The 17,988-nt window shown below is 49.4% G+C and overlaps 1 protein-coding gene across 3 annotated transcripts in view; it reads right to left on the bottom strand.

Moving 5' to 3' along the window:
* Positions 1–2,383: 2,383 nt before the first annotated feature.
* SLCO4A1 (solute carrier organic anion transporter family member 4A1) overlaps positions 2,384–17,988 on the bottom strand; it is a 61,291-nt gene continuing 45,686 nt past the window's right edge. For all 3 annotated transcript variants that reach the window (XM_077335796.1, XM_077335798.1, XM_077335797.1), the window contains exons 6-12: positions 16,952–17,106; positions 15,358–15,553; positions 13,676–13,841; positions 10,708–10,880; positions 9,156–9,220; positions 8,002–8,150; positions 2,384–5,404 (exon numbers count right to left, since the gene is read on the bottom strand). In XM_077335796.1, coding sequence (XP_077191911.1) covers positions 5,255–5,404; positions 8,002–8,150; positions 9,156–9,220; positions 10,708–10,880; positions 13,676–13,841; positions 15,358–15,553; positions 16,952–17,106 — 1,054 coding nt within the window. In that variant the 3' untranslated portion in view covers positions 2,384–5,254. The remainder of the gene's footprint in view (positions 5,405–8,001; positions 8,151–9,155; positions 9,221–10,707; positions 10,881–13,675; positions 13,842–15,357; positions 15,554–16,951; positions 17,107–17,988) is intronic.

Below are 17,988 nucleotides of genomic sequence, written 5' to 3'. Positions count from 1 at the left end.
GAGAGATGGAAAGAGCTGGGTATTGTCTGCACAGGGGTGACCATCGACCCTGAAGCTACAGAAGATTTGTCCTAAGGGTTTTGCACAGAGCATGAAAAGCAGGAGCGACAGGGCTTCTGTGACCCTAATCCTGGCGCATGGCTTATCCCGTGCCTCATGCTATTGATGGCATCGACCTACCTTGCGTAATCTGCTTTGAGTCTCAGCACCAGTAAATTAGCGATCTGCTTCCTCCTGGGTCAGGGACACAGGGTGATGGAGCAACCAAGTTCTGAGGCTTGAGGTGTCGCTGGAGATCTCTTGGGATTAGAAATGATCTTCAAGTGAGAGGTCAGCTCCCCTGAAGAAAACAGCCACTTTGAAAGGCGTCGTGTCCTGTTGAAGCCCCGCCCCTCTCCAACCCCCCCTCCTCAGGCTCCACCCCCAAAATCTCCAGGGATTTCCCGACCCGGAGCTGGCAACCTTATTGAGGTGGGGTGAGCAGAGAGGGCCTTGCAGAATACCCAAAACTGAGCAGTACTCTTGTGCTGTATTATTGCATCGATCCGACATTGAGCAGGGGGTTGGACTGGATGGCCTCCATGGCCCCTTCCAACTCTATGATTCTATGATTCTATTGGAGGGGATTTGGAATCGTCCCCTACAATCCTCTGTGCTTCCTCCTCCATTGCATTGGGTAAACCACTAGGTTTTTAGGATCTAGTCTCAGGGATCTGAAATTCCAACCGCAGCAGTAGCAAAAAAGGGAGAACCTGCCGGGCTGCCAACCTCCAGGTGGGAATACAACAACCGAAAACCAGGGTATGCAGTAAATGGAAAATACCAGATGGGGTTGGATTTTCTTCTTTCATCAAGCAGGCGATGTGCCCTCAGAAAAAGTACCACTGATGTAACAAATTAGCTCACATTTCGGCAAATACTTTTAAGTCAAAATGTTATTTATTCCCTTAAGGAATCTGTTCCACTTAATATTTCTGGTAAGGGCTTGGAGGAAGAGCTGGTCTCATAGCTTAAGTGCCACTCAGCGCTTAACACCCAATCAGGGCGGCTGTCCCACCCCTAAGTACCTCCTCCTCCAACCGGCTTGCCTGTCTGTCCAGCAGCCAGCCAATCGCCTTTGGTCTGTCGCTTCAAACTGACATGGAGACCCACCTGAATCTGTCTTCCAACAGTTGCACCTCAGACACGCTGCATTTCTGGGCGGTGGGAAATGAGGGGGGCAAAGAAAATGAGGAAAAATGGGCCACAGTGTGAAGCAGGTGTGCAAGGGAACACTTTGGAGAATCGGATGTCGCCCCCCCCCTCAAGAACAATGGGCCATAGAGTCTAGCCTTGTGTTTCACAGAGTGGCAAATCACCAGCTTTTGGAAGTCCTGCTCCCAGCACTGCCTTTGAATAGATGGGGGTCCCGCTTATCCATCCTGTGTGTGTTGGGCTTGCCAGGGTCCCCGGTCACGTTCCTGTGATTTCCCGGATGGAGTCAACCCATCTCATGCTGGCTCTCCCTCTTTTCTGCTGCCTTCAAGTGTCCTTTTGTCTTTTCCAGGCACTCCTATCTTCTCATCACGGGACTCAAGTATGACAGCCTGAACTTAGTCATTTTAGCTTCTAAGAAGAGCGAAGAACATAAGAGAAGCCATTTTGGGTCAGGCCAATGGACCATCCAGTCCAACACTGTGTCACTCTGCGGTCCAAACCCCAGGGCCCTCTGGAGGTCCACCGTAGGAACAAAAAAAGAAGCCATGTTGGATCAGGCCAATAGACCATCCAGTCCAACACTCTGTGTCACACAGTGCCCCAAACCCCATGGCGATCAGGAGGTCCACTGTAAGAACAAAAAAAGAATCCATGTTGGATCAGGCCAATGGACCATCCAGTCCAACACTCTGTCTCACACAGTGGCCCAAACTCAGGGGCCATCAGGAGGTCCATCAGCAGGGCCAGAATTCTAGAAGCCCTCCCACCGTTGCCCCCCAAGCACCAAGAAGACAGAGCATCCCTGCCCCGGACAGAGTATTCCCTCCATGCCTTGTGGCTAAGAGCCACTGATGGTCCACTGCTCCATTGTTCAGGCTCAATTGGATCTAGAACCCAATCATTAGTCTTTTGGGCAGTTCGAGGTATTCACTAAACTCTCTTCCAACACCACCTTTCAAATTAGTCATCGTGGCGAATTGCTATGAATGGGCCCCTCCCCTGTGTGTCTAATTCTCTTTTAAAGCCAGGTAAGTTGCTATCAGGACAAGTATACATGCCGGTTTGCTTGTTCAACATCTTTGTTGCCCCTCAAAGCCCCTCTCTGTGCATTAATGAGCCCAACCCCCCCCCCCCAAAAAAAATAACACACACAATCTCACGAGGGATCACTCTTTCCTCCCTCATGTATCTAAAAACGGTTTCTTTACAGAGTACAGCAAGCAAAACATTGCATAGATCCATTTTCTTTTTACACGTTTCCCGTGTCCAAGCATCCGCAGAGGCTACAGCACAAACACCATGGATCAGTCAGACCTTGGTTACAGTACAGATAAAAAATGAGAGAGAGAAAAGCATCCATCTTCAGAAAAGAAGGACGAAAGCGGGTTTGGGGCCGCGTACCGGGGAAGAAACTGGGCCGGAGGACGGCGCTTCGGTGGCAAGTCGAAAGGAGCGATTGGTGCGCTGAAAAAAGAAAAACCTCCAACGGGTCTGTAGTGGAGAAGAAGACCTGACAGGTGGTTTTAGGCTTCCCTCTGTGTATCGCAGGTGCTATGCAATTCAGTTTGGGAACCAGGTTGGGGGTCCCCTGATGTTTTTGAGCTTCTGGACTCCTTTGGAATTCTGGCACACAAAATGACGTCCACCAGGAGGTGGAGCCTGTCACAAAATGGCTGCCGCAGCTTACCTTCAAACACATGTGCTGTAACAGAAGCTGCTGCCAAAGCAGCACATGTTAAAATGAAATCTCCAGTGGCCAATCAGAGGCCTAGCTGGGCAAAAACCCCATCTAGTCCCACCCGTTTTCTAAAAGCACTTGGAGGACACCAGGAAAGGTGTTGGTGGTCACTAGGGTGCCCCCAGGCGCCTCATTGGGGGCCCTTGTTGTAAGTCATCAGGAGACCCAAATCAGGGAATTGAATCTATGGTCTACTTAACATAGTTTTGTCTGTTTATTTTTCAATCCTGGCCTTCTTCCAAAGCGTTCAGAGACACACACATGGTTCTCCCTCTCCCTTTGTTCTCACAACACCCCTGTGAGGTAGGCTAGGCCAAGTGATAGTGACTGGCCCAAGGCCACCCAGTAATCTTCATGGTTGACTGGATATTTGAATCCCGGTCTTCCCTGGTCTTGTCCAATCATGATGCCGTACAGGTTTTCTTGATGGAGCAGCCAGAGTGCCGGACTAGGAGCCGGGAGACACGAGTTCGAATCCTGACACTGGCCCGGAAGCTCTCTGGGTGGCCTTGGGCCAGTCAAACTCTCAGCCTCACCTTTTGTTCCGGGCTGCCCACCGCCATTGTGTCCAAGACAAAACCCAGTTCGATTTGAATCCAATACTAACCTTAGAGACGAACAAGGTTTTGAAGGTAGAAGCTCTCAAGAGTCAAAGCTTCCGTCATCTGACGAAGTGACATTTGGTGTCCCTGGTGGGGGCGGGGGCAGAAGCAGTAAAGGCCTTGTGCTGGCACGTGGCGTCCAGCTAGGGTTGCCAACCTCCAGGGGGTGGCTGGAGGTGTCTCGCTAGCACAACTGATCTCCAGGAGATGGACTGGTTCCCCTGCAGAATACGGCCACCTTGGAAGTGGGAGTCATCGAATCATAGAGTTGGAAGGGGATACCCAGGGTCATCTAGACCAACCCGCGCAGAATGCAGGAAATTCACCACTACTTGCCGAGCACAGTGACCCCAATTCCATACCCAGATGACACCCTCTCCCCAAACCAGAATCCCTGGCCAGTCTGGCCTGGAGGAAATTCACCTTCTGATCCCAAAGTGGCAATTGGCGTTTCCCTGGGCTTGCAAGAAAGGGCCACAAGAGCCAAGCTCAGACACAGTCCCTTCTGCCCACCCTCTCATGATCCTCCTACATTCACTGACTCTATGGTATTATACGCCCTCCCCAAAACCCTCAGGTCCCACCACTAAGATCTCCTGGTATTTCTCAACTTGGTACTCTTAGCTCCAACTGTCTTAGGCAATGTAGCAACAGAAAATACAGAACCTTTTTTTTTTAAAGATGCAATTCTGAGGACCTGTTTCCCATGGAGAACTTCCAGTGCTTCAGAATGCACAGGACAGGGCAGGAAGCTATCGTCCGAACAAGACCTAACAGAGCAACCTAACAAGACAAAGACATGGAAGAGGTCAGAAAAAGTAAAAAGGGTCCAGAGGCATCCGGGCAAGAAGCTTGCCTCTGTCTTCGGCTGATTTGCTCACGCGTCGCTCCAGGCGTCCTCGTTTGATGACATCACTCCACAAGTCCCGGCTGACCACGAGAATGCTTTCCGCCGGAAGTTATTGAGTTTGAGGTTGTGTGAGGTGAGATGAGAGGTTCACACCTGGATTTTATGGCTGAGTTTGAGGCACCGCATTGTTGCAGCTATCGAGTGATGGGTCAGCAGACGGAGGGTCCAAGACCTCAGAACTTTCTCCCTGGGAGCCGCAATGGGCCGTACGATTCACACAACCTAGCACCCATAGGTGGCCCTCCATGTGCAGCATTCTTAAGTGCTTTGATACCGGAATGGTCTGAAGCTATGTTTAGCCCTTCTTTAAATATATTAAATTAACACTGGGGATGTCGGTTAAAAACAGTATCGCAAACATCTGCAGACTCACCGGACAGATGTCGAAAGACAAGCTCGAACCACCTCCCGCGAGGAGGATCTCTTGCTTGGACCAAGCAGGGAAAAAACGCATCTTGATGGCGCCCCTGTTTCAAAGCGGTGGCGCCAGCAAGGGGAACAAAAATCCAAGTTTTCTGAGCTCCATGCGCCTCCAAGCCACCCTCCAAGATGTCCCAATGAGCTGGCGAGCCCCTACTTTGGAGGTGGAAGGACAAGCGCATGGAATTTGCGATGTGCTTTCGCTGCTCGTAAAACGCTAACTTAGACAAGGATTTCCTTAAATTATTCTTCCCCGAAGGGGGAAGAGAGGGGGAAAACGAGAAAGAAAGCATAAAAATAATATCAATAATTAATAACAAGGAACATTTTCGTCTGACGCAGCCTCTTTGAGACGGTGTGGACAAGTCACTTGTCGTGACCGCAGTGCTATAAGCTGTCCGGAGACTGGAGAGGACATTTGTTCTCGCTGAGGTCGCAGTTGCCGTTGTCCGAGGCGTCGGAACTGCCTGGGAGGGATTCCGCGGGAGGCGGCTTGTAGAGGAAGCAGGCGAGGAGGAAGAAGAATGTTCCAATCACCTGGAAGAGAAGAACAACAGTGTCAGCGATAGGGTAGTGGGTGTCCTGCATGGTGCAGGGGGTTGGACTAGATCGGGGGTAGTCAACCTGTGGTCCTCCAGATGTTCATGGACTACAATTCCCAGGAGCCCCTGCCAGCAAACGCTGGCAGGGGCTCCTGGGAATTGTAGTCCATGAACATCTGGAGGACCACAGATGGGAATTGTAGTCCATGAACATCTGGAGGACCACAGGTTGACTACCCCTGGACTAGATGACCCAGGGTTCATTCCAACTCTATGATTCTAAGATGGGCGCTTGTGAGCCTTTGAGACGTGGGAATTGTTTTCCCTGTCTCCCTCAGAACAGGACAAAAATCAGTCATCAAAATGGTGATTTTTTTGTTCTGTCTAGTGATACACCGGAGCTTTCAAAGAGAAGAAGAAGAAGAAGAAGAAGAAGAAGAAGAGTTGGTTCTTATATGCCGCTTTTCCCCTACCCGAAGGAGGCTCAAAGCGGCTTACAGTTGCCTTCCCATTCCTCTCCCCACAACAGACACCCTGTGGGGTGGGTGAGGCTGAGAGAGCCCTGATATCACTGCCCAGTCAGAACAGCTTTATCAGAGCCGTGGCGAGCCCAAGGTCACCCAGCTGGTTGCATGTGGGGGAGCACAGAATCGAACCTGGCATGCCAGATTAGAAGTCCGCACTCCTAACCACTACACCAAACTGGCTCTATTGTATAATCTCTAGGATGCCACCCACCAGGGCTGGAAAGCCCCCATTGTGGATGTGGGATCCCTCACTTCCAGGTCCCTCACTTCCAGGCCCACCACTGCTATAAGAGCTTCCAGTTTTATTATTTATTATTTATTGAATTTGCATACCACCCTCCTGCAAGTGGCTCAGGGCCGTGGAGAACATGCATACCACAGAGTTCCTAGTGATTCCTAGAGCTACCCTTTGTTCCTTCTGAGTAGCTCTAGGAATTCCCAGGACCTCTATGGTAAGAACTTCCTGTAAATAGATGAGGCCTTATTTTTCTTGTTAATTTTTCTCCTGAGGGTGCTGCCCATTTGACCAAGCACTTGCACGCCTGTCAGCCTTATCCATCCAGGATGCCCACTTAGGGATACGAGTCCCCAAGGGTTATAACTTATCTCCAGACTAAAGAGATTAGTTCCTCTGGAGAAAATGGCTGCTTTGGAGGGTGGACTTTGTAGCATTATACTCTACTGGGGTCCCGCCCCACCCAAATTCCCACCCACACCTGGCTCCACCCCCAAAATCTCCAGGTATTTCCCAATCCACAGCTGGCGACCCTAAACCCACTGATTCCCCCAGCATCATTATAAATGCTTGCAAATCAAGTTTGAATAGTCATCTGGGCAACAGACTATTTCGTGTCTCTCCCTTACTTTCTTCCAACCACTCTCCAGCATTCCACTTATTCCTCCATCTCTACCTGTCTGACTTTCTGGTAGATACTTAGGCTATCGTCAGTGCTCCCATCTGTCCAAGTTTACAGAGGCTTTGTCCATCTTCATGTTCATTACTACTAGCTTAGAAGAAGCATATTTCTCCATACCACATGCTCAGTCTGGGACACTGTAGAGCAGGGATGGCGAAACTGTGGTTCTCCAGGTCACCATAGACTACAGGGCTCATGGGACTCCACCACCCTCTGAGGCAACATCTATGAACAGCCCTTGACATCAGAAAATGCTTTCTCATATTTAAGTGGGGAGCCAGTTTGGTGTAATGGTTAGGCATGCAGAGCCTCCTTCGGGTAGAGAAAAGCAGCATCTAAGAACCAACTTCTTCTTCTTCTTCTCCTTTCTCATCATCATCATTATTTTTATTAGTAGTAGGGAATGGTAGAGGACAGGAAGGCCTGGAGGATCATTGTCCATGGGGTCGCGATGGGTCGGACACGACTTCGCACATAACAACAACAACAAAGTATTGGTATTAGTATTATTAATTAAATGGCTCCTAGTCCTTGTCTCTAAAGCTGCAATAAATGAGTTGGTCCCCTCTTCAACATGCCTACTTTGTGTGTAGATGACTGCTGGTCTGATCCAACAGGTCTCCTCCGATGTCCTTATGAAGGCCTCAGGCTCTCTGCCCTGTTGTTGGCCCTCCAGAGGAACTGGTTAGCCAGTGTGTGAGACAGGAGGCTGGACTAGATGGACCCTCACTGGTCTGGTTCAGCAGGGCTCTTCTGAGGTTCTTATGAAGGCCTCGGCCTCTCTGCCCTGTTGTTGGCCCTCCAGAGGAATTGATTGGCCACTCTGTGAGACAGGATGCTGGACTAGATGGACCACTGGTCTGATTCAGCAGGGCTCTTCAGAGGTCCTTATGAGGGCCTTGGCCTCTCTGCTTTTTGTTGGCCCTCCAGAGGAACTGGTTGGCCACTCTGTGAGACAGGATGCTGGACTAGATGGACCCCTGGTCTGGTCCAGCAGGTCTCCTCTCATGTTCTTATACCAGGTTACCCCTTCAGTGAGAAACAGGTTCTAATTTGTCTGTTGGTGTGCCCCATGGATGGAGGTCTTAAGAAAGGAGGGTGGAACAGTGACACGCCAAAGGAGCAAACGCACCATCATTCGGGATTACCTTGTAAATAAGACCGGCAATCAAGGTATATCGGCTCATGGCAAAGTTCTGGTAGACGTAGCATGAACCTTGATCCCCACACTGTTTCTGCCAGAGGAGACACGACTTGTCAATCATCGACCCAAAAGCGATCGGGCCTGGAATGCCGCCTGCAGGGTGACAGAATTGAGTGTCAATCATCGACCCAAAAGCGATCGGGCCTGGAATGCCGCCTGCAGGGTGACAGAATTGAGACCCGTCAGCTGCCAAAAAGACATCTCGTGACAAAAGCTTCCCGCCCAAGAGAAATTCCAGTTCCACATAACTCTCAGTGCGATATTTTCCGTTGTATTTCTTAGAGCTCTGAAAATATCCCCCATTGGCTATTGGGCCCATTTCAACCATTAACCAGAATTTATTATTTGGGAAGAATCAGACAATGTTAACTTTGGTGATGATATCCTTCATAATATCTTTAAAAAAATACACATTCCAAGGTCAATGTTTTATATATTAACACAAGGATCCTCCCTTGAATAACAGCATGATTTGTACTCTTGGGGTGAATGGAAGTGTCATTCTTTAACCCAGTGGTTCTCAACCTTCCTAATGCCACGACCCTTTAACACTGCTCTCCATAGAATCACAGAATCCTAGAGTTGGAAGGGGCCATAGAGGCCATCTAGTCCAACCCCCTGCTCAACGCAGGATCAGCCCAAAGCATCCTAAAGCATCCAAGAAAAGTGTGCATCCAACCTTTGCTTGAAGACTGCCAGGGAGGGGGAGCTCACCACCTCCTTAGGCAGCCTATTCCACTGCTGAACTACTCTGACTGTGAACATTCAATATCACCCAGCCTCAGATGTTCACGCTGCACAAACACGCATTTAATCACTGCATTAACGGCTTGTAGCCAGGCCATGTGCAAAACCCTCTCAGGTGAACTGAGGACTCCATGGAGCCGTCCCTGTGTTGGCACAAAGTCCAAAGATGCTTAAAAAAATGCACTCCCAGCCACAAGACGCCACTGGGTCCTTAAGGGCCGAACATGTTTTTCTTTGCAGTGCTGTGGCTGTCTTACCCCGCAGTGACATGGATTGACAGTTTAAAAGAGCGATAGCCTCACTCACTGCATGCATGGAAAAAAACAGCTTGTTAGTGGCTGTGTGTGTTACCTAGCGTCCTCACGACAATCCACTGGATTCCCAGAGCGAAGGATCGCTGCCGGTCTGAGACGCACCTAGGAAAGACAAAAGAAATATTGCACGGTGGCAGAGTCGTTAACACAAAAGCAAGGCTGCACAGTCTCAGTGGCGTATTAAAAAGAGAAATGCAACCGTGTCGGGCCAAGTTCAATAAACCACTCAATTAAACCCCAAAGACATTGATGCTTTGTTTCTTCTTAATTTGGACAGAAGATTCTCAAAATTCAAATAACTGTTTGGATAAAATAAACGTGCATCGGTGGACATTTCTTAAAATCTCTTTTCACATAAACAATCTGCAGTACAGGTCACACAGCACGTTCCTAATCCCGGGCAAATCTGACTCCCGTTCCCAATGTGGCTACAGGTTGGTCCGTTGTCTGCTTGCTGGAAACTTTTATCTGAATTTTGAGAATCTCCGACCAAAATTAACCTATGAAGAAACAAAAAAACAGCATCTTTGGGAAGTCGTTTTATTCTTATTATTCTTATTATTCTTATTATTAGAGCCAGCTTGGTGTAGTGGTTATGAGGGCAGACTTCTAATCTGGCGAGCTGGGTTTGATTCCCCGCTCCCCCCCCCACAGTGTTGAATAAGGTGAGCCATTGGCCTGATCTAACATGGCTTCTCTCATGTTCATTTGAACCTCATCACAACCCTGTGGAGTAACAGGAGGTACAGAGAAAGGCAACCAACCTGGCTGAGGGGACTGAAAACACCTTCCTATAAGGAAAGGCAGGAGAGTTTTGTGGCTTTGTGCGTGTGTTTACTTGAGAGCAGGAATGGCCAAACTGTGGCTCTCCAGATGTCCATGGACTACAATTCCCATAAGCCTTTGCCACCATGGTGAGAGTTACAATTTGGCCACCTCTGCAGAGCAAGATGACTAACGGGGAGCATGCTAGATGCTCATAACAGAGAAAGTGGATAGAGGCACCATGGTGTACTGCTTCAGAGTGTTGATACACAAGGCCCAAACCACGTAAGGCTTTAAGCAGTGATTCTCAACCTTCCTACTGCTGCAGCCCCTTAATACCGTTCCTCCTGTCATGGTGATCCCCAACCATAAAACTATGCAAGGGTTCTTTTACAGAAATTAAACTGAAACTGAGCAATGGCGTGAAGATCCATGGTTCAGGATGGCATATAAATTGGGTTTTTTCCCCGGGGTTTCTCAGTTCATTTCTGCCTCTTGTCCCACCATGCCGATCTCGCTCTTTTCCGCTGCTCCAGACAGACGAACGCTCTATCTCGATCTACCCCGCAAGGCTGTTGTGTAGATGGCGCCACCCCCCCCCACAGCCAAGCTGCTTGCCCTGCCACAACCCCTGTGAAAAGGTCATTCGACCCCCAAAGGGGGTCCCCACCCCCAGGTTGAGAACCACTGCCTTAAAAGTTAGTCCCAACACCTTGAACTTGATCTGGAACCCCACCAGCAACCAATGCAGCTCACAGAGTGTGATTATTTTGCAATAACCCTGTTCCGCACATCAACATGAAGCCGTGCTTCCTCTCGCTTACCGTAAAGTAGCAGTCAGGGCAGGAATACTACTGAGGAATGTGAAGATGATGACGACGAACACAAAAAGTAAGAGGAGGGCCCGCTTCTCGCAAGATGAGGAGCACTTCCCTGCAGTCGCCAAGCCGGGGATCATGGAAGGGCTTCCCAGAATGCAGCTGCACTCGTGGTAGACCTTGGTGGGAAACAAAACACATCGGAAGTCCATAACAAGCAATTGATTCGTTCAGCAGATGTCGCTCTGGGCTGACACCGTTTCCACCCACCTCCCTGCTTCTGGAGTCTCCTGCCCTGGGTCTTTCGGAACCTGGCCACCCTCCGCAAGGGGAATGAACTTGCCTGGGGGTTTCCCCAAGTTGTAGGGTCCCCAGCTCCCTAGTGGGGAAAGGGATAGAGGTGGTGAGAGACAAACAAAAAGGCTGCCTAGAGCTGTCTTAGAATGCCTTCCTGGAAAACTGGAAGTGCTGTAGTGATGCTTTGCCTGTGTCTAACATATCAGCTGGCCTCCCTGCCTTTAGAGAATCATAGAGTGGGAAGGACCCACAGAGGCCATCTAGTCGCACCCCCTGCTCAGTGCAGGATCAGCCGCAAGCATCCAGGAGAAGGATCTGTCCAGCCACTGCTTGAAGATTGCCAGTGAGGGGGAGCTCTCCTGTGAATATATTATTGGCATATGCATGATGGATTTTGGTTTTTTTATATCTTCACAGTGTACCGTCTTTGAGAGAGCTTTCTCCAGGAGAGCTGATCTCTGTAGTCTGGAGACCAATTGCCATTCCAGGAGAACTCCAGGCCCCTCTTAGAGCCTGGCAAGTCTAAACTGAAGAGGCGAAGGTCCCTTCCAGTCTGATACAGGAAGAAAGGAAGAGCCAGTGTGGTGTCCTGGTTAAGAGAAGTGACTTCTAATCTGGCGAGTTGGGTTTGATTCCCCACTCCCCCACGTGCAGCCGGCTGGGTGACCTTGGGCTCATCACAGCCCTGATAGTGCTGTTCTCACAGAGCAGTCCTGACAGTGCTCTCTCAGGCTCCCCTCCCTCACAGGGTGTCTGTTGTGGGGAGAGGAAAGGGAAGGAGATTGGAAGCCACTTTGAGACTCCTTCAGGTAGAGAAATGCAGGGTATAAGAACCAACTTCTTTAGCAATATCCCTTGTCCAACTGAAAGCCATAATTTTTAGATCCCCTCCCTTCCTTTTGAAGTCATGAAGTACCAAGTGTAAAAACTCAATACTTTCCCATGCCAGTGGGCTAATCCTGACCTTCTCCGGATGCACCCCCTAGCCCCACCTTACCCCCAGCTTCTGTACGGCACTGTTCTCTCATGATCACGCAGTCCTTCGGTGCCCCCTCTTCTTGGCTGCTGCTTCACACGGATAAGGAAGCCAAGCCAGGACAAATAGCTTAGAGGTTTTAAGCTCCAGAGTCAAAAGTAGATAATGCAGCTCAGGAGTGGAAACTCTTAGGCAGAGGAGTGGATTTAGGGTTGCCAGATCCAGCTCGGAAAGCACCTGGAGACATCAGGGGAGGAGCCAGGAGCAGTTGGGATTTGGGGTGGGAAGGGGTGGGATGTAATGCTCTAAAAGTCCACCCCCCAAAGCAGCCCTTTTATCCAGGTGGACTGATCTATATCATAGAATCATAGAATCATAGAGTTGGAAGGGGCCACACAGGCCATCTAGTCAAACCCTGTGCTCAACGCAGGATCAGCCCAAAGCAACCTAAAGCATCTAAGAAAAGTGTGTATCCAACCTTTGCTTGAAGACTGCCAGTGAGGGGGAGCTCCCCACCTCCTTAGGCAGCCCATTCCACTGCTGAACTAATCTGACTGTGAATTTTTTTTTCCTGATGTCACCTGCAGATGAGCTGCAAAGCTGGAGGGTCCCCCGGTCCCACCTGGGGACTGGCATCCCTACGACTGTACACAAACAGAATGTCATGATCACCCTCCCGATTTCCTTGGGAGTGCTGACTTAGAGGTTTAATCAGCCTGAGAGCCCTCCACCTCTCCCTACCTCCACGTTCCTTTCATTTTTTCTGTGCCTTCCCTCTCACCTCCATCCCACGGCTTATGACCTGTAGAGACTCTCTCCCCCTCTGCAAAGTCCTTGGTTCGCATTGTTGGGGTTGGAGATTTACTGCCAGGGATGGCAGAGGAAACAGACCGGATTTGCACCTTTTAGATCAAAAGCCTTCTCTTTGGGAACTGGATCTCCTGCTTAAACTATCCCCCCCCCTTATTTTGACCTGTTTGTCTCTGTTAATGTTCCTGTTCTTGCCATGCTTCGTCTCACTTTGACTTATGGAAACCTTCGATAAAGACTGACTTCTTTGTACCACATGTGTATAAAGCAGTTCTCTGCGACGGGGGTCTCTTCTGGTTAGCCGGACCAGCCCACAAGCTGCTACCTGTCTGAGTAGACAATACTGGCCTTGAGGGACCAAGGGTTTGATTCAGGATAAGGCAGCTTCATATGTATTGGGGTTGTGGCATAGTGGAAGAGCCTCTGCTTGGCATGCAGAAGGTCCCCGGTTCGATCCCCAACGTAGCCAGTTAAAATTTCCAGGCAGGAGGTGACGTGAAAGTCCTTTGCCTGAGACCTTGAAAAGTGTCAATACTGACCTTGAGGGACCACGGGTCTTATTCAAGATAAGGGTGCTTCTTGCGTGCTCATCTGTACGCCCAAAGGCATTCAACCCACCCCATATGCCACCAGGATCATCCCTTGAGCGTTTCACCTCCAACAGCTTCCGCAAATCCCGCAAATAAAAACTAAACTGGGAAAGATCGCGTCAAGGAACTTTTTATCCACAATTTGAGAGAGTGTTGGCTTCAGGATTTCTCTCCCTTCCCGGTGTGTTTGCGCTCTGTTCCAAGCCTGGCTAAATGTCAAGATGGATTTAACTGTTGCAGCCTCATGCAAAATGGCCACCGTTCGAGATGCAAATTGAGCCTCCCCTTTTTCGGGACATACCTTTTTCCCGTTGTTCTGACTGGTCGACACTCTCTTGCATCCGGCATGGCAGGGGGAGTAGTACATGATCCCATCGCTCCCGCACACGGGGCTGTACGTTTCTCGCAGGCAGCCGCACTCCGCGTTGCAGGGGGCGGACAGGTTGAGGCGGCCTTCGGGAAGGAGGCTGGAGGCAACGGGACACAGAGAGCAGACGGATCATCTCTTAGATGGAGACTCTTGACGACTCCCAGCCCGGCTCGGTGCCCAACTGGCAGGGGCTCGTGGGAATTGTAGTCCACGGACACCTGGAGAGCCACAGTTTGGCCAGCCCTGCCCTAGAAGCTAAAATGACCCTGCTGAGGTCATACTTTGGTCACATTACGACTCATGAGAAAAGACAATAAGACTAGGAAAAGTGGGAAGGTGGCAGGAAAAGAGGAAGAGCCAAGGAAGACTCGATTAAGGAAGCCTTTGGTTTGCAACTCCTGAACGAGGCTGTTAACAAGAGGACGTTTATGGAGACGCTTCCGGGCCAAAGGAAGCACGCCTAGCCTCAACCAGGGCCAGGGCCTTTTCGGTCCTGGCCCCTACCTGGTGGAATGAGCTCCCGGGAGATATGCGGGCCCTGCGAGATTTGTCAGCTTTCTGCAGGGCCTGTAAAACGGAGCTCTTCCACCAGGTCTATGGTTGAGGCTACTCCCCTATCCTTTCCTCTTCACCTCCTTGATAATTGGGGGAGGGATGGGATTTTTAGCCATCATGTTAATAGATTGATGTTTTAATGGGGATTTTAATGGGGTTATTTGTTGTGACCCGCCTCGAGCTTGTCGGGAGAGGCAGGAAATAAATATAATAATAATAATAATAATAATAATAATAATAATAATAATAATAATAATAATAATAATAATAATAATAATAATAATAATAATAATAATAATAAGATTGTTATTTCATAGTTTCCACAAGCCAGATGTGGCTTGAAGGCACTTCACACATACACACACACATGAAGAGTCACAATATCCAACAAATATGAATCAACAAAATCTAATGCTGGTCAACAAGGAAATGTCTGCGGTGATGTAAGGATCTATCTCAGCCTTTCTCAACTTTTTTACCACTGAGAAATCCCCAAAACATACTACTGGGGCGATCGTGCAGAATACGGTTGGGGAGCAGAGCTGTGGATACACCCACCCAAAGCCCCTCCCCTCCTTACCCCCTACATCATTGGCCATTTTGGGAGGGGTAGGTGGCTCAACACAACCTTATATGGCCATATAGGTCACTCTGCCATGTTCTCTTTTCCATTGTGATTTTATGTTTGGGGGGTTTGTGTCCTTTTAATGGGGGGTTTTCATGAGTTTTTATCGGATATCTGTAACCCGCCATGATCCAGCTCCGGGAGTGGAGAGGAATAAATAACAATAACAATAACAACAACAACAACAACAACATCACCCCCATAAATGTTTAACTATTTTAAAAGACCATTAAAAATTAGTTAATGCCCACCCATTTGGGAAACCCTTCCAGGGCCGTCAAGAAGTCCCTGAGTTTCACAAAATCCTGCTTGAGCAAGCCTGATCTAGACAGCATGGCCCTGGACAGTCTTTTAAAAAACAAATTCTAGTGTCAGCTAAGCTTGGCATCCTCTCCAGGCATCACCCAGGGGGCGGTGTTATGGCGAGGCTTACCTTCGGTCGTACATCTCGGTGACTCCGGCCATGGGCATGTTGGGGCAATCGACGAAAAAGACGAAGATGGCCAGCAGGCTCGACAGGGTGCAGAACAAGCAGAACTTGATGATCCCCGAACAACGGAGCTTAAATTTGTTCACAATGAAGCCGCCGAGGAAGGTGCCTCCTCCTCCAGCCGGAACCACCAGGTAACCTTCCAAAGAAAGAAAGAAAGACCCACGCCCGTGTGTGGTGTCAAAGCTTATCTCCCTCTTTACAATCTCCAGGTTGGTTTAAAAAAGAAAAACACCCTATCGTGCTTAGAGGACCCTGAGAACAGTATACGTAGAAAAATGCCATGTTGTGGGGGTTCCCTGCATGAACAAACCTGCAGCGTTCTTTGGATGAAGGTTGTCTCTTACATCAGGGGTAGTCAACCTGTGGTCCTCCAGATGTTCATGGACTTCAATTACCATGAGCCCCTGCCAGAATTTACTGGCAGGGGCTCATGGGAATTGTAGTCCATGAACATCTGGAGGACCGCAGGTTGACTACCCCTGTCTTACATGATATTTACTGGATGCAGAAAGTGCTTACCTCGACCAGGGCCTGTTTTTGAAACATTAGAGGCCTCCGTGTGTTTTATCTGACCTTATGGTTCACGGAATTGCCTAAGGTCCATAGTGTTCAGAGGATATAATGTCATTTTATGCATAGGAGCTCATTACACCAGGTACGGGCCAGGACAGAAATTGTCCAGGCCCTAGTGGAGGCCAGACATATCTCCTTGGGGCCAGGGGCCACCAGCTGGTTGATATTGGAAGAGCGAAGCGCTCTTCAGCGGGTATAGAAAGGCGGTCTCTGAATATGCTAACTATGTATCTCCTCTGATGCCCCCTACAGGGTGTTCCCTGTATGCTGCTGCATCAGGCTCATGACAGGTCAGTCAATTTCCTATAATGGAATGATCAGTTAGATTAGAAGGTGGATATCCATCTAAGAGCGAGGCTGATTCTGTGAAGGCTCAAGGGGGTGGCAGGTGACAGTGGATGAGTGAGAGGGTTGGGAGTGCCCTGCATAGTGCAGAGGGTTGGACTAGATGACCCAGGAGGTCCCTTCCATTGTTCTATGATTCTAAATTCCACCTAAACCTCTGGAAGAAGTTCCTGACAGTCAGAGCGGTTCCTCAGTGGAACAGGCTTCCTCGGGAAGTGGTGGGTTCTCCATCTTTGGAGATTTTTAAACAGAGGCTGGAAAGACCATCTGACGAAGAGGCTGGTTCTGTGAAGGCTCAAGGGGGTGGCAGGTGACAGTGGATGAGCGAGAGGGTTGTGAGTGTCCTGATTAGTGCAGAGGGTTGGACTAGATGACCCAGGAGGTCCCTCCCAACTCTATGATTCTATGATTCTAGGAAAGAACAGTGGAAGGAACTGTGAGGGGGGGAAGGATGCACACCCAGGTGGGGGACACACAGGTGCTTTGGTGGAAAGGAAAGCATGAGGAGTCCTGGTGGTGGGCAGAAGGGGACCAGCTCCCTGGGCAATCTAACCCTACGGCCTTCCGAAACATGGAACTAGCATCATAACCAGGACTTCACAAGAAGCTCTCTTACCGAACAAGGTGGCCGCTTCCGAAGCACTTAAACTAAACTGGGATTCCAGAAACTTCGGACCAAAGGTGGACATCCCAGCAATGAGTGTGGCCTCCGTTGCTCCAGCTAAGCAGAGGAAGATGAAGGTTGGGTTCTTCAGCAGCAGCAGTGCCGACCTGCAAGTCCAGAAAACATAGGGGGGACCCTTCAGAAAAATCCATTCAGAAGCATGTCACAAGTCCTCTTGAAGCTTTGTGCTAATTGATGGTGATCTCTGCATCAGTGTTTTCCTGTTGTGCATCACTGGAATCGCGACTGGTTCATTCATGGCCACCTGATTTCTTATTCTAAGCCCCTGGTCTTCCCCTCCTTATCTACTCATTGCTTGCTCTGGCCCACTTTTCTTCCATCATGAAATTCAAGGCAATGAACATGGAGTTTCTATGAAATCGTAAGGGTTTAATACCTTAAGAAGAAGCCTACTGGATCAGACTAGTGGTCCATGGAGTACAAAAGCCCATCTCACCCAATGACCAGCCAGGTCCTCTGGAGGACCAAGCACTAGAGCGATTGGTGTTTTATTTATTTTTATTTGTCGTTATATATTAACTGCACATGTTCAGCCAGCTGGAGACGAAGAAGAAGAGTTGGTTCTTATATGCCACTTTTCTCTACCCAAAGGAGTCTCAAAGCAGTTTACAGTCGTCTTCCCTTTCCTCTCCCCACAACAGACACCCTGCGAGGGAGGTGAGGCTGAGAGAGCCCTGAGATTACTGAAGAAGAAGAAGAATTGGTTCTTATATGCTGCTTTTCTCTGCCCAAAGGAGTCTCAAAGCAGCTTACAGTCGCCTTCCCTTTCATCTCCCCACAACAGACACCCTGTGAGGTAGGTGGGTCTGAGAGAGCTCTGACAGAACTGCTCTGTGACAAACTCGGTTGGCTGTATGCAGAAGAGTGGGGAACTAAACCTGACTCTCCAGATCAAACCCGGCTCTCTACACTCTGTAACCAACCAGACTTGAGTAAAATGTCCCAAAGAGCTGAGCAGACCCAGAAGC

The sequence above is a fragment of the Paroedura picta genome, chromosome 4, assembly GCF_049243985.1.
Source record: "Paroedura picta isolate Pp20150507F chromosome 4, Ppicta_v3.0, whole genome shotgun sequence".
Taxonomy (NCBI): domain Eukaryota; kingdom Metazoa; phylum Chordata; class Lepidosauria; order Squamata; family Gekkonidae; genus Paroedura; species Paroedura picta.
This window is presented reverse-complemented; position numbering and strand designations above follow the sequence as displayed.